General features: G+C 37.8%; 7 protein-coding genes across 14 annotated transcripts; 3 read left to right on the top strand and 4 right to left on the bottom strand.

Moving 5' to 3' along the window:
* Positions 1-297: 297 nt before the first annotated feature.
* Positions 298-4,276, top strand: LOC17898731 (protein IMPAIRED IN BABA-INDUCED STERILITY 1). The gene is made up of 9 exons (XM_006306843.2): positions 298-831; positions 917-1,201; positions 1,303-1,623; positions 1,724-1,951; positions 2,079-2,176; positions 2,388-2,478; positions 2,593-3,132; positions 3,602-3,734; positions 3,917-4,276. Exons 1-9 carry the CDS (start codon positions 448-450, stop codon positions 3,934-3,936), a joined length of 2,100 nt encoding a protein of 699 aa, XP_006306905.1. The 5' UTR covers positions 298-447; the 3' UTR covers positions 3,937-4,276.
* A 240-nt stretch (positions 4,277-4,516) lies between these two features.
* On the bottom strand, positions 4,517-9,222 carry LOC17897516 (LON peptidase N-terminal domain and RING finger protein 1). 2 transcript variants are annotated; one of them, XM_006307298.2, is made up of 19 exons: positions 9,045-9,222; positions 8,836-8,941; positions 8,619-8,720; positions 8,406-8,488; positions 8,140-8,224; positions 7,965-8,051; positions 7,782-7,843; positions 7,501-7,691; positions 7,353-7,413; positions 7,065-7,242; positions 6,674-6,712; positions 6,521-6,582; positions 6,380-6,416; positions 6,092-6,141; positions 5,784-5,850; positions 5,624-5,702; positions 5,102-5,181; positions 4,945-5,013; positions 4,517-4,854 (listed from the first exon to the last, which is right to left on the bottom strand). In XM_006307298.2, the coding sequence occupies exons 2-19, from the start codon at positions 8,902-8,904 to the stop codon at positions 4,795-4,797; spliced, it is 1,461 nt and encodes a 486-aa protein (XP_006307360.1). In that variant the 5' UTR covers positions 8,905-8,941; positions 9,045-9,222; the 3' UTR covers positions 4,517-4,794. The 2 variants fall into 2 exon arrangements, with proteins under 2 accessions (XP_006307360.1, XP_023645765.1); XM_023789997.1 differs by having other exon boundaries at positions 8,836-8,904.
* Positions 9,223-10,342: 1,120 nt separating this feature from the next.
* On the top strand, positions 10,343-12,286 carry LOC17900606 (PLASMODESMATA CALLOSE-BINDING PROTEIN 3). The gene is made up of 4 exons (XM_023777252.1): positions 10,343-10,576; positions 10,983-11,222; positions 11,600-11,633; positions 11,797-12,286. The coding sequence occupies exons 1-4, from the start codon at positions 10,525-10,527 to the stop codon at positions 12,035-12,037; spliced, it is 567 nt and encodes a 188-aa protein (XP_023633020.1). The 5' UTR covers positions 10,343-10,524; the 3' UTR covers positions 12,038-12,286.
* Positions 12,287-12,485: 199 nt separating this feature from the next.
* On the top strand, positions 12,486-14,856 carry LOC17899381 (phosphoserine phosphatase, chloroplastic). 2 transcript variants are annotated; one of them, XM_006303466.2, is made up of 8 exons: positions 12,486-12,570; positions 13,051-13,284; positions 13,424-13,556; positions 13,645-13,752; positions 14,015-14,108; positions 14,227-14,376; positions 14,456-14,509; positions 14,589-14,856. In XM_006303466.2, the coding sequence occupies exons 2-8, from the start codon at positions 13,062-13,064 to the stop codon at positions 14,712-14,714; spliced, it is 888 nt and encodes a 295-aa protein (XP_006303528.1). In that variant the 5' UTR covers positions 12,486-12,570; positions 13,051-13,061; the 3' UTR covers positions 14,715-14,856. The 2 variants fall into 2 exon arrangements, with proteins under 2 accessions (XP_006303528.1, XP_023633015.1); XM_023777247.1 differs by lacking the exon at positions 12,486-12,570 and adding an exon at positions 12,630-12,698.
* On the bottom strand, positions 14,829-16,814 carry LOC111828701 (glycine-rich RNA-binding protein 6, mitochondrial). Of its 4 annotated transcripts, none has more exons than XM_023777248.1 (6): positions 16,463-16,814; positions 16,217-16,320; positions 15,912-16,045; positions 15,727-15,795; positions 15,537-15,643; positions 14,829-15,143 (listed from the first exon to the last, which is right to left on the bottom strand). In XM_023777248.1, exons 2-6 carry the CDS (start codon positions 16,231-16,233, stop codon positions 14,979-14,981), a joined length of 492 nt encoding a protein of 163 aa, XP_023633016.1. In that variant the 5' UTR covers positions 16,234-16,320; positions 16,463-16,814; the 3' UTR covers positions 14,829-14,978. The 4 variants fall into 4 exon arrangements, with proteins under 4 accessions (XP_023633016.1, XP_023633018.1, XP_023633017.1 ...); XM_023777250.1 differs by having other exon boundaries at positions 16,230-16,320; XM_023777249.1 differs by lacking the exon at positions 16,217-16,320.
* An 84-nt stretch (positions 16,815-16,898) lies between these two features.
* On the bottom strand, positions 16,899-21,700 carry LOC17899638 (protein LONGIFOLIA 2). 3 transcript variants are annotated; one of them, XM_023777245.1, is made up of 5 exons: positions 21,262-21,700; positions 20,407-20,694; positions 18,169-20,012; positions 17,959-18,082; positions 16,899-17,821 (listed from the first exon to the last, which is right to left on the bottom strand). In XM_023777245.1, exons 2-5 carry the CDS (start codon positions 20,540-20,542, stop codon positions 17,028-17,030), a joined length of 2,898 nt encoding a protein of 965 aa, XP_023633013.1. In that variant the 5' UTR covers positions 20,543-20,694; positions 21,262-21,700; the 3' UTR covers positions 16,899-17,027. The 3 variants fall into 3 exon arrangements, with proteins under 3 accessions (XP_023633013.1, XP_023633012.1, XP_023633014.1); XM_023777244.1 differs by having other exon boundaries at positions 16,899-17,845; positions 21,262-21,699; XM_023777246.1 differs by lacking the exons at positions 20,407-20,694; positions 21,262-21,700 and having other exon boundaries at positions 16,899-17,845; positions 18,169-19,757; positions 19,861-19,946.
* Positions 21,701-22,194: 494 nt separating this feature from the next.
* On the bottom strand, positions 22,195-26,070 carry LOC17899483 (kelch domain-containing protein 3). Its single transcript, XM_023777018.1, has 11 exons — positions 25,703-26,070; positions 25,161-25,310; positions 24,899-25,066; positions 24,535-24,687; positions 24,273-24,425; positions 23,810-23,974; positions 23,554-23,694; positions 23,259-23,445; positions 22,931-23,177; positions 22,686-22,814; positions 22,195-22,564 (listed from the first exon to the last, which is right to left on the bottom strand). Exons 1-10 carry the CDS (start codon positions 25,881-25,883, stop codon positions 22,698-22,700), a joined length of 1,662 nt encoding a protein of 553 aa, XP_023632786.1. The 5' UTR covers positions 25,884-26,070; the 3' UTR covers positions 22,195-22,564; positions 22,686-22,697.
* Positions 26,071-26,190: the final 120 nt, after the last annotated feature.

The raw sequence follows: 26,190 nt of genomic DNA, 5'->3' as shown, positions 1-26,190 counted from the left end.
CTACTACTACTACTACTACTACTACTACTACTACTACTACTACTACTACTACTACTACTACTACTACTACTACTACTACTACTACTACTACTACTACTACTACTACTACTACTACTACTACTACTACTACTACTACTACTACTACTACTACTACTACTACTACTACTACTACTACTACTACTACTACTACTACTACTACTACTACTACTACTACTACTACTACTCTCTCTCTCTCTCTCTCTCTCTCTCTCTCTCTCTCTCTCTCTCTCTCTCTCTCTCTCTCTCTCTCTCTCTCTCTCTCTCTCTCTCTCTCTCTCTCTGTATATATTATAACGAAACTTCAATAGTTTTAGTCAATCCGGATCCGAGACGACGATTCGTATCGTAACCGGCGGTTACTGTACACATGTGTTAACGCGGAGGAGCGACCAAACAATTCTGAGAGGAATGGGTTGTGTCAGCTCGAAGCAGACTGTTTCTGTTACCCCGGCGATCGATCATTCTGGTGTTTTTAAGGACAATGCTTGTTCTGGTTCCGGTCGAATTTTGGTTGAGGCGACGGAGAAGAAGCTTTTGTCGTGGAGGAGCAAGAGCGGGAAAAAGGGTAGTAGTAGAAAGAAGAGCGGTAGTGAGTTGGGGAGCGAGTTTGGTGAGCTGAGCGAGTCTGGTCGGGCGAGCGAGTCGGTGAGTTTCCGGCTCGGTAACTTGAGCAAGTACCTTGAAGCTGAGCAGGTCGCAGCTGGTTGGCCTGCCTGGCTCAGCAACGTCGCTGGTGAAGCTATTCATGGTTGGGTTCCATTTCGATCCGACGCTTTCGAAAAGCTCGAAAAGGTTTTATTTTCTTACTCTCTCTAAATTATATTTTTGAAATTGTTGATTGTGGTCTCTGAAAATGATTTGGTTTGTGGTTTTGAAGATTGGACAAGGGACTTATAGCAGTGTGTTCCGTGCGAGAGAGACTGAAACAGGGAGGATTGTGGCTTTGAAGAAGGTTAGATTTGACAATTTTGAGCCGGAGAGTGTTAGGTTCATGGCAAGAGAGATTTTGATCCTTAGGAGACTTAATCACCCCAACATTATCAAACTAGAAGGTATTGTTACTTCAAAGCTATCTTGCAACATACATCTCGTGTTCGAGTATATGGAGCATGATCTCACTGGTCTTCTTTCTAGCCCTGATATCAACTTTACTACTCCACAGGTCAGTTTGATTCGTAGTGAGCCAAGCATCATATTCTCTTATACTTAAATTATTTTGTCCCGATTGGTAACTGAGGGATGACTGTTGCTCTGGCCTTGCAGATTAAGTGTTACATGAAACAGTTGTTGTCTGGACTTGATCATTGTCACGCACGAGGTGTGATGCATCGGGACATTAAGGGTTCTAATCTTTTGGTGAATAATGAAGGAATATTAAAGGTGGCTGATTTTGGGCTAGCTAACTTTTGCAATGCTTCTGGGAATAAACAACCTCTTACTAGTCGAGTTGTAACTCTGTGGTATCGTCCGCCTGAACTTCTGCTCGGGGCAACAGAATATGGAGCATCTGTTGACTTGTGGAGTGTTGGCTGTGTTTTTGCTGAACTTCTTCTCGGGAAACCGGTTCTGCAGGGAAGAACTGAGGTATGTTGTCTTGTAAATATATGCTACAGGTAGCTTCAGACCTTTTGATTCTGTATAAATATAACTCAAAGTTTGCTGTTTCTTGAAATGTATGCTACAGGTCGAACAGCTGCACAAGATATTCAAACTGTGTGGATCTCCACCTGCGGATTACTGGAAAAAATCCAAACTTCCTCATGCAATGCTTTTCAAACCACAGCAACATTATGATGGTTGTCTCCGAGAAGCCCTGAAAGATTTGTCCGATGCTGACATCAATCTCATAGAAACTCTTCTATCTATAGAGCCTCACAAACGTGGTTCTGCCTCTACTGCTCTTGTTTCTCAGGTAACCATTTTGTCATTCAGCTAATATATAACAGCGCCATGTTCGAAGTTTTTTTTTTTCTAGGAAGATATCATTTTGGTATTGTCACATCTTTTCAAAAGACATTACCTGTATGTTTTTTTTTCAGTATTTTACTTCAAAGCCTTTTGCTTGTGATCCCTCAAGTTTGCCTGTATACTCGCCTAGCAAGGAGATTGATGCAAAGCATCGAGAAGAAACAATAAGGTCAGAATTTTATTCATTACCATCATCATCACAATATTTTTGAAGAGAAATCCTGTGGAAACACACACTTTACCCTTACAGCCTATGGCAATCACTTGGTTTATGTTGTAAAATCTGTGCACCATAATTATATATGGTCTTAAGTTCCTAAAGTGTCAGGTCCTGGAAGCACTTATTCATTATTCCCCCTATGTTTAATTTGGGATTCCAGGAAAAAAATCAGTGGGAATGGGAGACGTGGTACAGAGGCAAGGAAGCCAACACGTAAGCCCCCTGCATATGCCAAATTGGCACCAGTTGAGGTATTTCTGATATATTCTCTTGTTTACTTATTATCTGCATTTTCGACGACTAAATCCCTTAAGCAAAAAAAAAAAATGCAACGATCAAAAACTTTCTTATTTTTCAACTTGCAGGATGTACGACACCATTCTCAAAAAATGCCAAAACGTAATGGTCATTCAGTACATAGTTCGATTGATAGTGACGCCACATTATGTGAGAAACTACAAAAGCCATCAAATCATGAAAAAGACGAAGCTTCTCATGTGAAGAACGCATCACAAGGAGATGTACCTTTCTCAGGGCCTTTGCAAGTATCTGTCTCAAGCGGTTTTGCCTGGGCAAAGCGAAGAAAAGATGATATATGTGTTAGATCACATAATAGATCATTCTCAAGAGGTCACATTAATAACCTGTTGGGACCTTCTCCTGCATGCAGTGAGAACACTGACGTTGACTCTAAGATAAATGAGAAAGAAAATGAAGAAAAAGATGGGGCAAGAACAGATTCCCAAGACCGAGAGGCGTATGAGATGTTAAAGCTTTCAATGCTAAAGAAGTGGAGGCAACTTGAACGACCAGATTCTTTTGATGCTTCTGACGAGTATCATTCACAGGAACTGTCATTGGCACTTTATCAGAGAGAAGAAAAGGCAGCAAAGCTGGGTCATTTGGTACGTCCTTAGATTATAGAAGCAATCCTTTTTCCCGTAATTTCGAAATTGTAGTTGATATACTAGATACCAAGTATACTTAGGTTCGCACGTCTCCACCAAGGGAAATTAAGTACCTGCCTGAACCTTTCTTATGCCAATCTTAACTTATATAAATTAAAGTTGTGATCCTGAAACTTCTGGTATGCTAATTATCTTAAGCTTGCTAGTAGCAATGGTTTGAAGATCACATGTATCAGCAGTACGCTATGGATTTCAAAGCTTCATATTGATGTTTGACTCTGAGATCCTGATTGCTATTTGACTAAGTGTAGCTTTATTGCTTTAAATTCTTTTCTCTCTCTTCCACTTTTTATATTCACCTAAAAACTTGTGAGGAAAAAGTAGAACATGCATGATTTGCTTACTCTTCTTTTAGGATATTTTGAAAAAAGTACTCAATGATGCTAATGAGTTAAGATCTTGACAGGGTTACGAAGACAATGATGAAAAAATCGAATTCTCAGGCCCCTTGTTGTCTAAATCTTATGGAGTTGATGAGCTTCTAGAACGCCATGAACGCCAGATTCGTCAATTAGTTCGAAAATCTTGGTTTCAGAAAGGTAAAAAATCATAATACTACTAACTAACAAGAAAAAAAGATTATGTTTTTGATCTACTGTGCTATAGTGCCCTATACTCACCTAGATTCAGCACTTGATGTTTTTGTTTTACTTTACACTGTTTTAGTAAAAGATCTTAAGACATGGTGAGCAACAAAGTGTTATGGCCTTTGGAATTGCAGGTAAGAAACAAGGGAAATGATTGACTCTGTATTAACTTGACTGTGTCATAAAAAGCTTCCCAAGTGGATCCATATGAGAGCTCCAAGAATGCAAGAACTCAAAAGACTATATGCATATTGATGGTTTGAAAAAGACAAAGTTAACATGATCAAGCAAACATGGAGAAAGCCATGAAGCATCTATTTGTTAATGTTATTTTCAGTATAAGCTTCTATAATCAGTTATTTTTTGGAGAATTATAATAAACTACAGCGCAGTTCATGATTTCCAGGCATACTGTATAGAGCTACCGCAATACCATAAGCATATATATGTATATGTGTAAAAACTTCAGTTGTATAAAAGATCAGTTCTGTATATTTGTTGTTTGTTATACAGAAATTACTGATTAATTCCAAAGTTGGGACCCCCTCTCCCTCTCGTTTCGTGATGGTGAGTGATGTGTGGTGGTCATGGTTTTAATAATGTCTCGTGAAGATGGTTTATGAGAGTGATGTTGGTATTATGATGCTTGGTGTTATCATGTTGTATCATCAGGATGTGACCCATTCTGTGCACGCATATGTGTGTACTGATCAAAATTTGAGAACTCCTATATGTTAATCAAAACTCACTTTTATAAGCTTCCAGATTTGAGAAAACAATAACAAACTGTATCTAAAAAGAGATATTGTATATTTCAGAAATTTTCTCCTGTTTTCTTTTTTTGTTCTTCTGCAAACAAATTCTACAACACCAGATCGACCAAGGATGATAGGATCCTACAAGGATCTCTATCTTATGTATTCCTTTTAAAAATAATGTTTTTGTCAACTTTCTTATGAACAGATCCCAAGTTTATCCCTGTAGTTGATACAACGTTCCTGTTGATGCCACTTCATTGCATTCTGCATCCTCTTTCTACTGATCGGAGATATATCAACCCACGCCTTATTCTCTGCAACAAAAAGTTTCAACAATCAGAAGAAATGGACTCATAAAGCTATGAGATTTGTCGAGCAGTCTAGACTAGTCGATATTCAAGTACCTCTCCAGTATCCTGAAGCCGAAGTAGTTCCAATCTTTCTGAAGGTCTCCTATCTGTCAACGTAGCAAGCTGAGGCCAAAAGAACTCATTGAGAAACAATTTAACACAAGTGAATATATGGCAATAGTTGTGTGTTTTTGCTAATAAACAACATTACCCAGAAACTGAAGCGTTCAGGGTCTTGAGGCGTAGGGATCATAGATTCGACATTTAAAAGTATTTCAAGTCGTCTTCTGTCTGCAAATACAAAGATAAAAGGGTTAGAAGACTAGATCCTGTCTGAAATAACCAAAAAAAAACAAAAACAAGTGGCACAACTATCATCACTCAGTTACTATCAGAAAACATAAACTGGTAACTATTTGAGTCTGAGATAGGAATCCAATTGCAACGCAATATATTTGATACTATGCACTAAAAATAAAACATCAGAAAAGGAAAATGGTTGATTCGTAGATATTTATTTTAGATTGTTCGAAGACTAAGACAGTAACAATAGACCATTTTTTCTATTGAGTTTTGAGCACAGCCGGAAAAGACATTGATAACCAGATATTTGAAAAAGATAGTACTATAGTTATTGGTCTAATGAATTGTTTCAGTCGTTATAGCTAGGCTGGAAATATCAGAACTCATGAGAGATACAATTCCCCTTTTCAGCTAATGTATAGTTGCTTACCTCCTTGTCTAGCTGCTTCCTTTGCTCTATCTAGCCATGACCGAGCAAATGATGCTGCACTAGTCGTCAGTTCCCGCAGCTTTAAGAAGTCATAAAGAAAGGTGAGCAAAAACGAGAAAGGAAACAAACTTACAGTAGAAAAAAGTAGAAAAAGTCATACATCTGCTTTATCTTGCTCGCTTTGTGGTGGTATATCTGTCACCCATTCAACCTCTGCAACACGATACCTGAAAAGCAAAAAGTGTAAAAAGAAGTTCAGCGTTTTTGTGTCTATAAATGCTGAAATGAAAGAATGTATATGAAACAAATTTAGATAATTGTGTTTACAAGAAGACTAAATATCTACTCTTCACACATGTTGAAAAATACAAATTTGGGAACATGTATATCACATCCCAACACGAAAATGAAGACATTTAAAAAATAATACGAGCAGTAATATCAAGCGATCAGAATGACAAATCTTACCCATCTTGATCCCAGGCTTTTACAATGCGGCACCTTCTATGGCTTTCCAGCTGCCGAAATCATATAGTAAGTTAATCACTTGAGAAGTTAGATATGAAATACCGCTACAAGATACGTAAAAACGTGATAAACTGCAAACTACTTTTCTCAACAGTTAAGTCTCAAACAAATATCAGATAGCCTAAAAATACGATTTCTATAGGTTGGCTATGTCACAGCATCAGAGATTTAGTCAAATATATCCAAGTGATATGAATTTAAGAAGAAGTGATGAAAATTGATACCCACCTCCAGGACAAAACGACCATCAGGGAGTGGATCACACCTGCGTATTTCCAAAATATTAGCAGACTTTGGGTGAGTTAACTGTAATTTAAAATCATCAACTCAAGAACATCAAATATCATCAGAAAGAAACAAGCAACAGACTCTGTGATTTCAACTTCGCAAGCAATATCCACTGGAGAACCTGTCGCAGAATCAAGAGCTACCTATGAACATTGGAATGGCCAAACCTTGCTAGTTAGGAACCTTTTACAGGTGTATAACTAAGAAAAAGAAGCAAAAGGACAAAATACCCACCATTCCCATCCGATGATTTCCTTCCATTATTCTTCTCACCTATTTCAGTCAGCACATATTAATCAATGTACTGAGTACAGACCGTACTACTGCTGCAGAATAAAGTTGCCATAAAAGTTTAACTATTATTGTTCATTTGGAGACCACTTTAATCTTTTCTCCACTTCACTTTCTTGAGTTTGTTCCCCTAAAATAAGTGTTTGTGTCTTTATGAAGAGTTTTAAAACAACGTGTACAGTCTAAGATCATTTCAGAGTTTTGTGATATCGAGCTCAATTTTTTTTCGGACTAAACGAGTTTCCAAATGGCCGAAAAGAGTAGGCTACTTAAGTTGTTAAATGCAGTTAAACGTACATAACCCGTAAGAAAAAAAAAACCCGAGAGAACTCACCATTAGTCGATATCGTGGTTCAAATATATGAAGAGACAACTTCTGACAGGGGATGATCACATCCATGACGAAAAGGGGCATACTTTCATTGCCCAAGTGAACCAGAGTGTCTTGCTCTGATTTCCTTTCAGCATACTCCTCTGGAAAGTTCTTTTGTATGATGTTATTCAGCGTCACACTGCCAACACAAAGTTGCTTCAGTAAAAGAATTTAGAACACAAGCTACAGTTACATAATCAGTATGGCATGTAGCTATAAGGTCAATAGAGAGAGTTAAAAAAAAATTACCTGACAGCACATGTTCTTGGAGTCATAAAAATAACAGTTCGACATAGTGGACATTTGTTGCCTATATTCCACAAAGAATTAATAAGCAACGCAATAGTAAAAGAAGAATATATCAGGATTTAAAAAACAAACAACCATATACACCCACCACGATCCATTGACTGAAAGAGGCATGATCGGCAGAATGTATGCCCACATGGAGTTGTAGCAGGTTCATACAGCAATTTCAGGCAAACAGTGCAATCAAATTCATCAGAGCGCTCAGCCTTTCCATGGGTTTTACTCATCGAAGTAGGCATCACTTTCTCCAATTCCTGAAGATTGGATCGGAGAGGATCGCTTCATGCGATCAGAAAGAAACCCCAAACTTAAAAACGACACGTTCGGTTAAGAATCAATACAGATAAAGAACATAACACATAAATGTACCTAAAGGGATCAATCTGTAGACCTGAGAGGATAGTATCACGTGCTACATCATATCTTTCTAGCTGCAGAATAAAAAAAAATTGATACATGTGACATGAAGTAGACCGACACAAAACTGATACATCTTGATAGTACCTTAACAACAAAATGAATGTAAAAACAGAAATATAAGTCAGTACATACCAACATGAGGGCACAAGCCTTTGTAGTATATGACTTCACTGAATTGCTCTGAAGATTCATTAGCTTATCAGCATCCTTTAGAGCAAGCTGCAGGAAATATCAAGTTTTCCAGGGTGAGTAAGGGTCAATGAATTTTGTACCTGGCTGTAACAGGTTAAGCAAGTAGAATACATACTTCCCCAAGCATTGACATATCAAAACCATTCAGAGGTCTATATTCAGATATTGATGCAGATCTCTGCTTCAGGTATTGGCCAAATCTATAAATAAAAAAGGATGGGAGATGGAGAGAAATCAGAATATATTAACACGGTGTACTGTTAATAAACTTGAGTAAAAAAGGCAGAACTAGTTACACAATCCAATATAATCTTTGATGAAAACAACATGACAACTCCATCGGAAGTAATAAAAGAGGGCGTCGGTTTTGTGAAACCTTACCTTATATAAGCAGCACTTCTATTGCTAAGAACAATAGGGTCAAGAGGCTTGATAGAACTGGCTTTTGAATAACTGCTAATGGCCTGGGAAAAAACCTATGTTATTGGCAAGAACAACAGATACGTCTATCTCATTTGCCTTAGCTACTCTTTCAGCTAAGGCAATCCCCTGAAGAAAGCAACAAGCCAAAAAAAAGTTGAAAAGAGGTCTCACCTCTTCAAAGCGAGACTCTTTGAATGCTTGGTTTCCCTTCTCCACAAGTTGAAAAACCTGACTGTGAATCTCTATAGGTAAAGAATTGTCTGCTTCACTGACCTAGAAAATATCAACAAAATAAAATTTTAGATAACTAAAAAGGGATGATCGGAAACTAGAACATGCATTGTTAGCAAACACTATTTCGCAATCCAAGTAAGCCAAGAGGACTCACCAGACCGTAATTTTCGACATCATCCAAACCGAATAAAGTGAATGCCGGAAGAGAGTCTTCGTTCGACATCTGAGGAGTGATCGATCAACACAAGAAATTCTACAAACTGACAAAAAATCGAAACTTTGGGAAAGAAATTTATGAAAACAAAGGAAAGAGATTGAAGCGAAGAAGCAACAGAGAGAGAGAGAGAGAGAGAAGTCGTGTACTGTTCTGGGTCCTTCGTTTGTGACCACGGATTAGAATCCTCTACGTGGTTCTTCTATCTCCAAGCTTCACTTCTTTTCTCTTGCTCCAATCTCTCTCTCTCTCTCTCTCACAGTAAAGGTGAATCCTTTTGTTTGTCAATCTTCTTCCTGATTTCTTTTGGGTCGGAACACACACCAATTGAGCTCATCAGAATTTTCCACTTTATTTATTTATATTTTAGTGGAAACGAGTCCAACCAATTATAAAATTACTTCTTAACTAAAATAATTTTACTACTTTATATATCTTATTTAATTTAGTTGATATGAAGACAAGACAAGACAAAATAAAATAAAAAAATGATGAAGGTCACATCACACGTGAAGAACAACGATGAAGATGAAGGATTGAGTGAGAGTTAGATCCAAATTGTTTACAACTCTTCATGGTTTAGACGCATAGTTTAGTGGTTTAATTAGTTTATCCAACTCTTATGCGTTTGATCTCTTCAAATTACAAACCAAATTGGATTAAACTGATTGTGTAACTCATAAAATGAATCCGAAGTTGAAATTAATTTTAATAAATCAAGTGAGAGCATGGAGCATTGGATTGTCCTTGACTTTAATTATCATAATTCATAAACACAAAACCATCAGTTGACAAGTGTAACACATGAACATCATCTTTGTACAAACTCGTTCAATTCCCGAGTTAAATGCTAGACATTCACTCACTAACTATGAGAATGACTTACTTCTCGAACAAGACACTACTCCATGTACTAGTTTATCATATCAGTGTACTACTCCTATGGGCCTTATAGGCCTGTTATACAACTTCAGTTCTTGGTTTTAAGCCTCATCATAAAGTGAATCTTTTGATCCGCACTGTAATGTTTTGAATCCCATTGATTGATATGGGTCACTGTGTTAACTGGAAACAGATAAAGAAAATCCAGCAGCTATGATAGGATTGGGTGATGATCCACCGCTCGATCTGGAAAGAATCCAACGTCCGTAAAACAATTAACGTTAGATGCCGCACGGACTATACTCCTACGACGATGCCTTCTTCGACTTCTGATGCAATTATAAGTAAATACTTTCTTTTTCCCGTCACATAACATTATTTTTCATTGACAAGAACATTAGTTGTACCCTTTTGTAATAATGAAAAAATTGAACAAGTGATATATGTATTTTGTACTAATACTATACACTTGTTTTAGGAATAGAGAGACTGTAATAATAATACTAAGAATAAGTTAATAAACTAACTAATAAAAGACATCATTGTTCTGCAGGATCTAAGCAGAAAAAAAAGCCTTTCCTTTTCACTGTCTTCAATGCAGTGACTCTCTTTCTCTCTCTCTATCTCTCTTACCACACCTCCTGTTACCTTCAAAACCTTCTCAAATCTCCTCTATTTATTCATCCTTCTTTCTCTCTCTCTCCAACTAGCTGCATCCAAAAGTGCTTTGGTTCTGGTGCAGCGACCATGGCTGTTGTTGTTCTTGCTGCGATTTTGTTGGCCATGGCTGGCCACTCAAGTAAGGATATCTTCTCTGTGTCAAACCCTGCAATGTTTTAATAAAATAACCATTCTCTTGTCTCATATAGATCTTCTTCTTTTCTTTTGATGGGAAAAAAGATTCTTCTTTTTTTGTCATTTTGTTTCATAAAAGTTCCTCCTTTCTCCTACTCTCTGTTATAACAGAACAGTCACAAATTTCTTAGATTTTATAGTTTGTAATCAAATTGTCTACAAAGAATTGCCATTTTTTTTTTGCTTTTACCCATACCTTCCTTTTCATAAAAAGGTGTTTCCTTTTTGACTGTGGATTTCAACAATCTTGTTCCCTCTTGAATTACACATTTTAGCTTTCATTTCACACATAATCAGTGAATGAGAGTTGAAGAATGGTCATGAAAGTCTTATGTGTTTTATGTATTTAGGTGGAACATGGTGTGTATGCAGAGAAGGGTTAAGCGAGGCAATGCTGCAGAAGACATTGGACTACGCATGTGGTGCAGGAGCTGATTGTGTACCCATTCATCAGAACGGACCTTGCTTCAATCCTAACACAGTCAAGTCTCATTGCTCCTACGCAGTCAACAGCTTCTTTCAGAAGAAAGGTCAGTCTCAGGGGACTTGTGACTTCGCTGGCACAGCCACCGTCTCAGCCTCTGATCCCAGTGAGTCTCTCTTACCAACTTCTATGCATACATTCATTAGATTTGGTCCATCATCTTTCACATTTAGTAACTTAAGGAGGTAAAGTTAAAAGCAATCGATGAAAGTGAGTAAGGTGGGTAGAGTATTTAATTCTGAGTAAAATGGAACACAACTTGAAAGCAAATCAGAGATGATAGTATATAGTTATATACTATTCAAAACTAAACTTCACATGTTTCAATGTGAGTGATATGAGAGATAAAGTATTCATTATCTTATTATATAGTATCACACCTCAAGATTCTCTAAACAGATTTGAAACTAGATTATAGAACATATATTTGTTTATTAGTAACTGTTGTCTCTTCTCTTGTGCCATTGTGGTATTGTGATATAGGCTACTCTACTTGTCCTTTCCCTGCAAGTGCCAGGTACACACCTTTCTTTCATGTTTAAGTGTTTTGAAACAAGAATTGGCTTTGATTTAGATATGCTTTGTTAAATCTTGCGTTGATTCAACCTTGAAATTAGCTGATTGCTACAATCTGAGATAGTGTTTTTGTATGTATGTTGTTTCTGTGCCATTAAATACAGTGGTAGTGGGACAACGACTCCAGTGACGACAACACCTTCGACAAGAGTCCCTACAACAACTAATACAAGACCCTACTCAATGACACCATCAACAGGAGGAGGATTGGGAATACCGTCTGGAACAGGCGGTGGTATTAACCCGGATTACACAGATCCATCCTTTGGATTCAAACTCCAAAACCCAAGATTTGGATTCATAGTCTTCTTCACTCTCTTATTACCTTACTACTTGTTTAGCTAACTAAGTGATATAATGTGGTGGGATCATGTGAGTGTGGGTCTCTCTAGTGTTTAATTGATGGAATCTCAAAGAGAGAGAGAGAGAGAGAGAGAGAGAGAGAGAGAGAGAGAGAGAGAGAGAGAGAGAGACATTTGGGTGTAACTTGTTTTGTTCCACCTTTGTCTGGTTTTCCAGCTGTTTCCCACTTGTCTCTGAGAAAAATTGTACACTGTTTAATTTGAAGACATAAATGTTTTAAGGTTAGCTTCACCGGAGTTACAATCACCGGATATTATCAAATCTTATTTTCGCAACGCCTTTACTAGTTTGCTGGTCTATCAGAATTGACCCGCGACGGTTAACCATTAAAAACGAAATGAGAGGATAAAATAGTCATCTTCACGGTTTCATGTTTAAAAAAACGTAAAAGGGCAAAATTGTCATTTTCGGTTAATACTTTCCCCAACCAATTGACACTCTTCTTAGTGGCTTTTGATTTTAATTGATCGGATCCTCCAAGCAGCAGCCGAAGACGACCACCAGCGAATTTTCCGGTTTGTAATTTTCTCGTCTGTTCTTCTTCGTCGAGTTACAGATCTCTGATCCGAATCTTACATCGTGAATCTCTGTTTTCGTTCGGTTTTTGATGTTTCTGTTTCTACTTGGCAATTTGATAGATCAGGTGGATTCCATTCTTTTCACAATAGACTTCTGAAATCGATATCCATTGCATCGAAACATTACATCTTAGCTCTTTCATATTGGAAAACGATTCTAGATTTAGAGTCGGGTTTAGTTTAATATTTGAATTTGTTGAATGAAATCTGTATTGAACTTGATGTTATGTGAGGCTGATGGGTAATAAAACTTCTAACAGCTTTCTATCTCCTATTCTTTTGCTAATTTGACCAAATTGTGCCATTTTTGTTAGCTTACTTTGATATTTTTGATGTCTAAGATTCACAAAGTGTCTTTCTTTTGGTCAAGTGAAACGTCAGACTTATTTGGCACTCTTGTTTTCTTGTGGTTTGTAGCTCCAAGTTTAATGGAAGCCTTAACTACTTCACGGGTTGTGCCACTTCAGGTTTCCTGTAGAAAGCCCTCATCACTTTTTGCTAATTTGTCCTGCCTTGAATTAAGGAGATATCCTTGTGGAGAGCGTGTTTCGATTATGCACCATTCCAAATTTCTCCGTCCAGTGACTGCTTCTGTGCAGCCACAGGAGTTGTCAGCTTTGGGCTACGAAGGCAATATTGTCCCTTCTAATGGTAACTACTTCTCGTTACTTTAGAATCTGTTTTGCCATTGTTGACCTGAGCTGCTGTTAAGGATTAACTGTTTATATAGTTTTTGTATGATTTGCAGCTTAGTTTCTGCTTGTTCGTTGTTTGTTTTCTTACTTGCTAGAAATTCTTGATCTTTGGGAAAGTGTTGAAGCGGTATGCTTCGATGTGGATAGCACAGTTTGTGTGGATGAAGGTATTGATGAACTTGCAGAGTTTTGTGGTGCTGGAAAGGCTGTTGCTGAATGGACTGCCAGGTTTGTGGTCCATCTCAACGGAAATACTAGAGCTCTGATGATTTTTCTCGGCTTTTTTACCTAAACATATTGAGTATTGCTTTCTTAGAGCTATGGGTGGATCTGTTCCATTTGAAGAAGCTCTAGCTGCAAGACTTTCTTTGTTCAAGCCTTCTCTTGCAAAAGTTGAGGAATATCTCGAAAAGAGACCCCCAAGGTATTGATTTTGTTCACACCTTGCAAATGTTGTTATTTTGATTCTTTAGTATGATGCGAGCTACTTCCCCTTGATTTACTCTGCTTAAAGAAATCATTTCACATATAAAGAACTAGAATTTTTGGTTCCATTTGGCCCCAAGTTCTTGTCTTAAATAGACTTTGACCAAAAGAGAATTTAACATCTAGCTTGCTTGATTCTCCATATATACATATTGCTCTCTGAAATCTATTATTATAGCGTGTTTCTTTGTTTTATGTAGGTTATCCCCTGGCATTGTAGAGTTGGTCAAGAAGCTCAGAGCCAATAATATTGATGTCTATTTGATATCTGGAGGTTTTCGACAGATGATCAATGTACTCTCTCTATCTCACTTTTTTGTTCATGTTCTTTACTATGACCTGTTGCATCAGTTCTTGTGTAGCTACGACAATGATGGTGATAACGTTTTGAATGAATTTCTTTTCCATGTAGCCTGTAGCATCAATTCTTGGCATCCCTCGGGAGAATATCTTTGCCAACAATCTTCTATTTGGAAACTCCGGCGAGTTTCTGGGATTTGATGAGAATGAACCTACATCAAGAAGTGGAGGCAAAGCCAAGGCAGTGGAACAAATACGAAAGGTTCATTAAACTTATTAGTCTGCAAGCTTTATATCTCTTGTTGAATAAAACATTGTACCAATGAGACTGTGCATTCCAGGGTCGTTTCTACAAGACTATGGCCATGATTGGAGATGGTGCTACTGATCTGGAAGTAAGCTTTTATAAACTGAGAATTTACAGATAACAATGAACTCTGAAATGTCTAATTAACTAAAGTTATTCACTTGCAGGCACGTAAACCTGGTGGCGCAGACTTGTTCATATGCTACGCTGGGGTTCAACTTCGTGAAGCCGTTGCAGCAAAAGCAGACTGGCTTATCTTCAAGTTTGAATCTCTCATAAACTCATTGGACTAAAAGCTTTTTAAGTGATTATTATCATGTGGCTCACCCATTATCATTTTTTGGTCAACCTAAACTCGTTATTCATATCTCCAAATTTGTACCTTTTTTTTTATTTGTATGAAACTATTGAACCAACAAATATTCTTTTTGCTAACTTTAGCCGCTTGGTTTGTTCTAACATCAAGAACATTTTTATAACAAAATAGTGGTCTTTGTGAAGAGAAAACCAAACCACAGACTAATCAACGTCGGTGTTAAACATTCCTGGATGCCCAGTTAACGAACAAAGCCAAAGCCACCACCGCCAAATCCACCACGACTAAATCCACCACGACCATATCCCCCACGACCACCACCATAACCTCCACTTCTAGCAAAACCACCACCACCACCGCCTCCTGAATCAGCTGGTTTCACTCCAATTATTCGCCCATCAACTTCCTGTTTTAGCAGGAAACTCTTTAAATGGCGGATTGACAAATCCAAGCAAAGAAAGAAAGAACAACCCAGTTGGTTCTGAAGCAGTTAGGCAGTACCAAACCATTTCTCTTTCTGTTTTAAGGTAAATGCGATAAACAAAGCAATAATATGAATGGTTCTATTTCGTATTTTGAGTTTGTTCAAGTGGTTCCCATCAACTAAGAAAGTTTCTTATCAAACAAGAGATAGCATTACAAACTAGATGCTAAACTGAATATACTAACTAGTGTACTAGAAACTTGTGTCACAAAGTCAGAAGATAGTAAGGGTATGGAAAGAAAACAAAAGCAAGAAAGAAATTAGACTCATGACATGATATATAACAACTAAAAGAAGCTGGAAAATTGGTATCACCTTATTATGCATAGATTGCATTGCTTTATTAGCATCCTCAATAGAATCATATGTTACGAAACCAAAGCCCTTAGATATACCACTTTCACGGTCCAAAACCACTACAGCTGCGAAGAACAAAGTAATATAATCAGCAATGAGAAGAAAAACCGATGGAAAAATGAATTCAGCTGGAAAAAACGAAAGCTACCATCAACGATTTTTCCGAAACTGCCAAAAGCTGCTTTCAAGAGATCTACATCAGTGGTTGGTGAGAGACCTGAAAAGAAGCAGCATGTAACAGAATAAGACACATAATCCAATCAAATAGAGAAACTCAAATCAAGAAAACTCTTTCTCAAGAGTCAAGACAAAACAGAAGTTTTAAAGTCTCACCTCCAACAAAGAGTTTGGATGGAGTCAAAGAAAGATTTCCCTGTAACAAAGCGTTCGAAGCCTGCAACGATCTAGGTTGCCTAAATATGTTTCCAGCTTTACTAAACAAACCCATGTAATGCATCTTCGTCAATCTGTAAGCACATTTTCAAGACGACAATATCAAAAGAACAAACATTGAAAATGTAGATAGATTGGTGACCACAAGGTGAAAAACTCATGAATAGAGATCTGTTTTCTGACAATTGTTGTTTCCCGGATAGAATCACACAGCAGTATCTATCAGAATCGACTCTAAAGCTTACAACTTTAACTCACACATCCCGTTCCTGATGATTCCATTAACTCAGTAGCAGAGAAATGAAATAACAGACAAAACACATGTAGAATCCAAATCAAATCCCTAGAGCTGGGGAGAGTCGCATGGACAAGGAAATGAACCGGAAATTGAAAGATCTAGCAAGGATCAGCTAATGTAACTTTCAGAAAATAAGATCGAAACCGGAATTAACGGAGAAACTCGAAGCTCAAAAGCAAATGATTTTACAAACCTTTTTGGAGTCTCGAAAATAATCTCTGGAAGCGTCTTCAGTTGTCGCCGGTAGTGATAAAACCCTCCAACGTCTTTCAAGTCTCCTTCATAGTGCAATAAAAAATAACCCTCGCTGTGTATGTACCGATTTGTCACGAGATAATCTAGTCCGTTGATTAATGTCCTGAGTTAATCTTGACCGTTGATTCAGCTGATCGGCGAGTTGTAATTTTTTTTGTTTAGGTACCAAATCCTGAGAATGCTTCTTCTCTTTTCTTTCTCTCACTAATTTGATGGAATTTGAAATGTTCTCGGGGAAGTTCTTGTGACTTATGTACTTAGACGATCCATTGTTGGAGCATATCTTGTGTTCTGTTCCTGTATCATACTGTCTATTCTTTTTGGAGTATAGTTTGTGTCAAACTTGTCTTTTGAGGCTGTGGTTTCAGGCGAAGAAGAGCAGAAAGAAAAAGTGATTATCATAGAGAATGTTTACATAACTATTGACGTGTACGTGTCTTGTACTATTATATATACACGGCTTTAGAATACAGTTTCAAAAGAAGGAGCTTATGAATCAATATCTACTCATCAGCGAAAAAAGTTTTCTGTCTTCTTGAGTTTGCTTGCAGCCGACCAATCTCACCGTGCACGATCTCACTCACCAGATCTTTGAAGAGAAGCCTCTCCAAGTCGAGCACTAAACCCGGGATTGCATCATCAAAGTCTGTCCATTTCTCAGACCGGATTGCCATATCTTCATCCAAAATACATTTCAAGAAATCTTCTTCTTCTTCCTCCAATAACAAGAAGTTTTCTGATCTCTTCTTGGCTTGCTTTTGTATTGTCTCTATCTCTGAACATAGCTCTTTCAAGAGATCTTGCGCACTTAAGACCCTCTTCCTCGCTTTAGCTTGCTTCATCCATGGATCTGCAGTGCTCTCAATATAAGCTAGCTTCTTCACAAGCATTTCATTAACAGCATCAAACACAAGTTTGCGGTTTAACTTCTCATTGTTGTTGCTGCTGCATCCTTTTGTTTGCTCAAGAACAAGGAACAGCTCTGGATTGATTGGGTGGCCTGAAGGGTGAAGTTGAAAAGTTGTTAATCCTGAGCCGAGGTCTCTAAGGAGAAGACCTGAGGCTAAAAGAATCTCGGAAATGTATCTGTGATCTGTGTTAGGATCATTGTTTTCGCATAGAGATGCAATGTAATCTTGGCTGGTTTCGTCATGGCTAGAGTTTAGTCTTCTTAGCTTTTGAACCAAATGCTCAACATTCTGAAGCTTCTTTCGGTTCATCTCTGGCGAAAAGCTGGTTGTTATCTTTGAGAAGCTATAAGCTGGATTCCACTGATCCTCCTCGCAATGTTCAACACCTGAGTCAATACGGCCATTAACTCCTATTACAACATCAATTTCCAAGTCAGAAATGAAAGGTATATGGTTGAAAACATAAAACAATTTCCTCGCAATTTCCATTTTTCCAATAAAGATGTATAGATAGAGGTCTTACTGCCTTCACAAGTTTGGATTTTCACAGGAGATGGTTCGATCTCTATGTAGATTGCTGCATTGAGAACAGAAACTGGACTTGTATGTTCTGATGATCCATCTTCACTAAAAGAAGGACTGGACTTCTGAGAAAATATTAAAAAAATATCAGAAAATCAGCAGTTGAAGCTTTTTCAAGTACCAAACAGTAGCATGAGACACAGTAACTCACATTATGTACTAAGTTTGAGACTACAGCTTTGGCTGCCTCTTTTACAGTCTTGCCACCATTTATGTTACTCCCGGTGGCTTCTGGTTCAGTCCTAGATCTATTGCTCATTTGACTAACTTGGTCATCATTTTGCTGCAAGCTCCTCTGATCCCTGGGTCTGCTACGCCTACCACCAGGAGAAGTAGTAGATTCCACGGGTTGTCGGCTTATTTGTTTTCTTGATCTGCTTGAATCAGATGGAGAGGTTGGTGGCCGAGAACGCTTGTCATGCTCATGCTTCATCTGCTGCAGTTTTGGACTTGCAGATCCTGAATTCTTTGAAGTACTTTCTCTGGAAACCTGAGAAGACCTCACGTTTCTGCTGCTAGATTTCTTCTCTACTGAATTGATACATGATTCAGCTCTTTGGTTTCTAGGACTACGATCTTTTTCTGCCTTTCTACTTGTTGAAATTTTTCTAGCGTTTACGGCTTCTTCTCTGCAGGTCTTATTAAGACCTGAAAGACTGTGAATGGGAATCAGAGATGATGAAGGAATACCAGATTTTTCAACAAGTCTGGCAGGTGTCATAATCACAATCGGGCCTCTCATTTTGGATGGAATCACCGGATTTTGCAGGTCTCCTGAATCATGATTAGAAGTTGCAGAATCTGCCATTTCATAATCTCTTTGAGCTTCCAAGTTTATGCATTGTGGTTGCTTTCGAATATCAAAGAGGCCTTTTGATTGCATTGCCTCTAATATCTCTTTAAGAGCTCTGAGATCTTTTCCCGAATGTTTAACCTCGAGATCTTTCAGTCTTCCCTCCATTGACTGTGACAGAGATTTCACAGACCTGCAGGCTTGCTTTTGCAAAACCCGGTTTCTATCAGTTTGCTTCCATGGAGCTGGTTCAAAGGGAAATCTCAAATTTGATAAGGGTTTCATAACAAACTCAGAGTTTCTCCATCTTGGAGAAGAAGAAGAAGCAGGGTCCTTCCCTAAGCTTCTTGGTGAGCTAGGAGAAAACCGGAGAGAACGGTTCAGGCTATTTTCCCGCAATGATCTTGAGAACAGATCACTGTTACCATCTAACATCTTTATTTTGTCTCTGCCCAAAGGAGACCCCGGTAATGTTTCCAAGCCCATTAGCTTTGCAACAACACTAGGAGGCCGTTTCGGGCTACCAGAAACTTTGTTCATGCTAGAGCTTCTACTTAAACTTTCAGAAAGCTTATTACCTGATGTGAGATCAACGTGGTCTCTACTGTCCAATGAAAGCTTAGGCAACTCCTTCAGCTTCTTCCCGGACTTCAACTTTCCGCGAGAATCAACATAGTAACGGGATGTGTCTTTCATGTCTACCTCATTGTAGTAATGATGAGATGTTTTTCTAAGTTTGGCTAGAGCTCTGCAGGATTCATTGAAATCGACAGGCGTGGATTGCTTCAAACCATAGGGTCTTGGAGAATCCTCTCTTTTGTTGTGTCTACATACTTCAGAGAACCCTCTAACTTCTCTATACATAGAATCTCTAACAACATCTCTAAGGTCAAGTCCCATGTGTGTACCACTTCCTTGGCTCATTGCTGGATCACTTGCAGGAGATTCTGGAAAAATGACTCGGTTATCCGCATAAATTTCAGGCTGAACTTCTTTGATTACCTCAGAAGATAACGGGGAAGATGATGAACACGACGATGATAAAGATACCTTTGACGCTTCAGTTGATACCCTTGTCAGTTTCTCGCTCGACCCATATCCGCTTATAATGTCTGAGTCTCGAAACTGAAATGCTGATCGTTGGTGATCAATTGCATCAGCAGAGTCTCTTTCAAAGTTGATACTATTGACATGTAAATTACCTGCAAAAACAACACATAACAACAAAAACAACAAAGTTTCAGAATCATATCAAAATTCTCTTTGTCAATGAAGATTCTAAGGTTAAGAGAAGTCAAAAGCTACCAAGAAAAGCCACACAAAACCCAGATCAATCTAACAAAAAGAAGAGACATTTCACAAACCAGAGCAAATATTTCTCTGCAGCCGAGAAAGCACAAACCTTTTAGTCCTCACAGAAGTAGAATCAGAGAAGACCTTTTTAAGTTCATGAAGAAACAGAGCTATAGAAGATAGAAAAAGACATATAGTTAAGAACGTTGTAACATATGACCACGTACAAGTCAACGACTACGAGACACGATCTAAAGAGCATTCATTAATGTTTATTGCTTAAATGTCATGAATTATGATTACCTAAAGTAAGACTTTTAGGCCGGCTCGTGAGAACATGGTGACGATCAAAGATTTGAAAAATCCCATTCATACACCCAATTTTCTTCTGGAGGTCCGAGTTCTCATCTGCCAACGTATGCAGAAGCTTGGCAGCCATGAATGGTGAAGAACTCTAGGATATATCCACCTGAAGTCTAAGCTCCGGCGAATCTCCGGCGCCTGAACTTGCTGCTGACAACCACCCAAAAAAGGGAGAAAATTTGAACTCTTCTCTCTGTAGGTGACACTGTGTAGTCCTTTCCAATAAACCTAATTTTAGGAAAAACGTAAGCTTTCGTTATATCTCCATCAATAGCAACCACCACCATTGAAACCATAACGAGAATGACGCCACTTTCCATATTTCATATAATTCCAAAAAAGTTTCCATTTTTTTTTATCAATTCAGATTCCAATAAAATTGGCACTGACAATACTCAATGTGAACGCCATTGCTGATTGCTCTCCAGCTAAACTACAGCTTAAAAATCCTACCATCGACAATATTAAAAATTCGCATTTGTTTCTTAGAAATAGTCTATTGGGGTAGTAAAAAAGTTGCATTATTGTCACTACTCGTAGCAAAAGTTCAAAAACATCTACGGTTCGATTCTGAATCAAAAAAGTCAAAAACTTTTAAAACTTTGAACAGAAACCTATCGATCAATTGAACCCTACTTTCAACGCCTAGATTCTCAAATCCCACTCAATTCCAAAAAGAACAAGAAAAGCTCACTAGTTATTACAGAACAAAAGGTCTTTTGTCTGTAAACTGGATGCCCAAGAAGAAGATCAATGATGAGATAAGAATGTAGTACATTCAAGAATTTCACAAACCTAAGGTAGAGAAAAGGAACTGCCAAGCCAAATAAGAAGAATATATAAGACGCCGAAGAAAAAAGGAACCTCTGCAAAATGTTTTTCTCTGGTTCTTGCTCAGAGAACACAACAAAAAGACAGCCACATAAGAAGTTTTTTTTGGTTCCTCACTCTTAAAGACTAAAAAGCCTTTGTCATAGATTATCTTTTAGGAAAATAGTTTCTTTTTTTTCTGATGAATAATAAAAATAAAAAATAGAAATGAGAGAGATTGTTTATGAGAGAATTGGAGAGATACAGACGCTTTGTCATATCACGAATCCATGTGGGAAGTAAGATGTGATTACTTCTTTAGATGTCTCCCTCTGCATGTGACTTCTGTCTTCTTGTTTTGAGATTTTTCACAAAATTTATCCAATCTTTTTTCTGGACAATCAAATAAATGCAATGTAAAGGTAGTCAAAAAAGTAAATGAAATTTCAGTGTTCTTCTCTATGTGAGTATGTGTACATTTCTTGATTGTTTTTACTTGTTAGATACTTACTAGTTGTTACATGATGAAAATTAGAAAACTTGTTTTTAACATTTAAAAAGTTTGATATAATCACATGCTAAAATTAGTTGGATATGGAACTACATGCTTGAGTAGCTGGATTGCCAACTAGGACTAGTTTGACTTTTCTTCTACGTTGTCTCCATATTTTATTTTCCTACTGATTTGATCCACCCAACTCTAGCGCTATAAAGAGTAAACAGGGCTCCATCGATCTCTATTCTCTACTGTGAATACTGAGCCAGAGACTGAGTATTAACCGAAGAACAAGAACCAAACAATCACAATCTACTACTATTCTTCTTGAAAGATGACTTGGAACTCTTCTTAATCCCTCAAAACACTAAAAGACTCGCTAGCGCTTTTTAGCAAAACACAATAACTAGAGAGCAAGGAAGGATAAAAGAAACAAACCATTTCGGGTTAAACTAAAAACCATGAAATGATCAAGAGTATGACCTTAGTTTACAAAAATATTCTTAGATAAACCATACTTAGCTGACAAAAAAAGCTTTGAGAGGGGGGAAGCATAACATTGCTAGCAAGTTCAATTAAACAAAACAAAAAAGCCGAAAATTGCAGAGAAGAAAAAGAAACAAAAGAAAAGAAACCTTGCTCAGAGTTAGCTCCTCATCATCCTCACCGGTCACCACGATAATCTAACTTAGATTCTAAATTAAACCCACCCTAGCTCCAGACTAATGTACAGGAAAAGAAATGATGATGTTCATGCTGTTGTTCCTCTGTCTATATCGGGAAATCTCTCATCTGTAAATCAAATGCTCAAAAAGAACAGAGTTAGACCCAACTATTTTTAAATGCAATGGCTTGTTCTGTTCTTGTGTAGTCTAGTGGTTCAATCACAAGGAGTTAAAAGACATTAGCCCACCTTTTTTTGTAGCTATGACTCTCCAGGTCCGGTCTTGGTAGCTCTATCATCTATCGTTATTGCATTTCTAGATTCTAAAGACGCTTCATCTGCCTGAGGAACTGGTGATGGAGCTGTATCTGCAGTTCCCTGCACAATGATTTTCAGTATTTTACAGTCAGTCCCAATATATTGATTAACCGTCAATTTAAGAGAAAGAAATAAATAGTCAGGTTTTTGAGAATATATGATTAAAGAAAAAGCACCATATCAAGTTGAGTTGCAACTTCGTTCTTGGCATCAGATATAACAACAGCGGTTTCTGTTTCTTGTGGTGCCACTGCCACCGTGTTTACATTAACATCCAGAGGATTGCTGATGGTATCAATACCAGCCTCCATGTCGTTTGATGGGAAATCTTTGGTTTCCATAGCATCAGCTTGATCCTTGATAGAAGTCCTTGATATTTTTGATCTGTTATCCTGATCGCCGTTCGACATAGCTGGCCTCTTTCTGTACAACAAATAAAATTGATCACAAAACAATGTACCCAACTGAAAACCCTGAAAAGAAGATGATTATTCAACCACTCACCTACTAAAGCTTTGATCGTTTGCCAGAACGGAGCTGTGCTTGTTTGAAAACAAAACACCACGAAGCACTTTTCCATCTATCATAGTTTCTATAGTGTAACCAACCTGGTAACTCTCGGTTATCCGGGCATGAAACATCATCTTTCCTTCACTTAATTGGCCAGTGCTCAAACCAAAATTCCTGTTTCCTACAATACAGCAAACATATACAAACTAGTGATTTTCTGCTACAGATAAATGCTACCTTTTTATGTTTCAATCTAATCTTGGCTAGCACAGAGTCTGGCTAAACACACCTTGATGATCCATATTGATTCTGACAAGTGATTGATTGTATAAGGAACTTGAATGACTTTGTTCTTGGCACTTTATCTTCAATTGTTTCTTTAAAGACAACCTCCCTGCATTCTGATCAAATCTAGCATCGTAGCCAAGACCTATTAACGGAATTTTAAATGATTAGAATGAGAAAAGCCCTGTCCAAATGTCCTTGTGAATTACCACCTAAGAATCAAATTTGGCAATTAGTTAATTAAAGAGGTTTGCAGTAACCTGTGTGTAAGTAGAACATGTCATCCAATGCCTCGAGATTCTTATTGCAGCCACCAACAATGACAAGAAAACCAGCTTTGTGAGGATCTAGACAAGCCCCGGCAGAAGAGAACCTAGCAGATGGTCCTTCTCCCATGGTGAGAACCTTGGACCATACACATGTATCTACAGGTACAAACAACAAAGAAACACTTAATAAAACAATGTGAATATGCGTAACTATCGATTTTAAAAGACTGATCAAGAAACAAACCAATATAACACTAATATACTATAGAAAGCCTCGTACAGGTATCCTTCTTATGAAAATTGATATAATGGCTCATCTTAATATCTTTAACTGAGAAAATTTTGTTTGGACAAGAAATTGGGCAGGTCCTTACTTATATAGAGAGAAAGGACTAAGCCAATCTACCTCATCTATATTCTATATTGCTATTAAGTGATACTTTCAGTTACATACCGACATCAAGCACATAGAGATCATCATACAGATTCTGAGCATCTGTAAACCCTCCAAATACAAAAATGTTTCTCCCAAGTGAAACAGTAACATGACCAGCTCGAGGTGTCAACAACTTCCCTGAAGTACTCAGCTCCTTCCATATGAGTGTATCTGAAAGTCAAAATGAAAACATAATTAAAGAATAACTTACATTAATCTTCAGATAGAAGACATACACTAGTAATGTTAAAAGAACATGGATTTATGAACGCTTTTTCACCCGTATCAAGGATATGAACATCGGACAGATAGTAGTCATGTCCATCTTCACCACCTATAACAACAATATTGTTCTTCCACGATGAGCAAGAGTGGCTATCCCGCGCAGATGGAGGATTTCCCATTGTAACAGCACGTTTCCACACAAAAGTCTCTACACAAACGTCAAGCAGGTTAACTTACTTGCATCTTCGGAAATTTAGGACAAATGGTATTTTAAAACCTCAACATTAGGAGAAGAAAGGAAATGGTTTGCACTTGTTTATGTTTCAGAATCTATCTAAGATTTCTTATCAATGCATAAGAAATGGTAACATGGAATAGATTCACATGTCAAATGAAGAACACCATGAACAAAACAGTACCTGTATTAAGTATGTAAAGGTCATTATAATAAATTTCGTCATTAATATCAGAAGATTTCCCACAGCCACCAAAGACAAATAGCCTTTTACCAACCAATGTAGCGCTATGACCTTCTCTTGCCGCAGGTCCCTCTCCCCTAACACTCGGGCATCTCCAAGTATGTGAAGCTACAACCACAAATAGAAACATACAAACCAAGTGATGATGCCTTCTTCAAACAGGGACAAGTCAAAACTTGAAATAAACAAAGAAGAAGCTTACAAGTATCTAGAATGAACAAATCGTTGAGAGGTTTTATTCCGTCAGTACCACCAAAGACAAAAAGGTTATCTCCGACTGTTGTACAGCTGTGACTGTCCCTAGGAGAAGGAGGTGTGCCGTTGATCATTGGCTGCGTCCATACCTGCTTTGCTGCAACAAAGATCACCACAGTGAGAGCAATTAACCCATAACAGACCAATTCACAACCAGACCAATACAAAAAGTTTCCTCAAAAGGATCAAAACGAAATCACTCAAGTATGAATCAAAAGAGAAAGCTTTAAACATAAATTGTGCATAAAGAGAATTAGAGCCGTTTCTGATACCAAAATCAGACGGAATTTAAGAGTGTAATTTCTTATCCTAAAGCAAACATGCAGGATGAATGAACAAAAGAAGAAGAAGAAGAAGAAAATCCTAGATGATTGTCTAGGAAGAATGATGTGACAGGGAACGAAACGAATACGATTGAGAATATATGCAAATCCGAAATGTGGAATGAACCTAAATAAAATACGCCATTTTAGTAAACAGAGAACTAACCAGCGTCGAAAACATGGACTTGATTGGTTTGGCAATTATCTCTGCCATAGCCACCGAAAACGTAGAGAAAGCTACCTCCTTTAATGGCGTTACAAGTGTGTCCCCACCTCTTACCGGGCCCGGAAGAAGACTGAACGAGACCCACTTGTTGCTGTTGTTGTCGGACCCTTTCCCACCTCATTTTCTCCGGGCGACAAAACAAAACCTCCCTTCCGTTCCAGCTGAGAAAGTGCGGGAAAAAAGTGAAAAATCCCGAGAGGATGAAGAAGATGAAAATCCGATATCCAAATTTTATTTCTTATGGCGATTAACAATTTACAGATGATAAAGGTTGCTTTTTTTTTTGGCTTAGGTTATCGGGAAAAAAAAAAAAGAACAAATTTAAAGAGAACAAAAAAAAACCTGGTCGAAGAGGAAACAAAAAGGAAGAAACTTTTTACTTTACTTTATTACGTGGCACCTCGATGACGTGTCGTTCTTTCAGTGGT

This window comes from Capsella rubella, unplaced genomic scaffold (assembly GCF_000375325.1).
Source record: "Capsella rubella cultivar Monte Gargano unplaced genomic scaffold, Caprub1_0 scaffold_1, whole genome shotgun sequence".
NCBI classification, from domain to species: Eukaryota; Viridiplantae; Streptophyta; class Magnoliopsida; order Brassicales; family Brassicaceae; genus Capsella; species Capsella rubella.
This window is presented reverse-complemented; position numbering and strand designations above follow the sequence as displayed.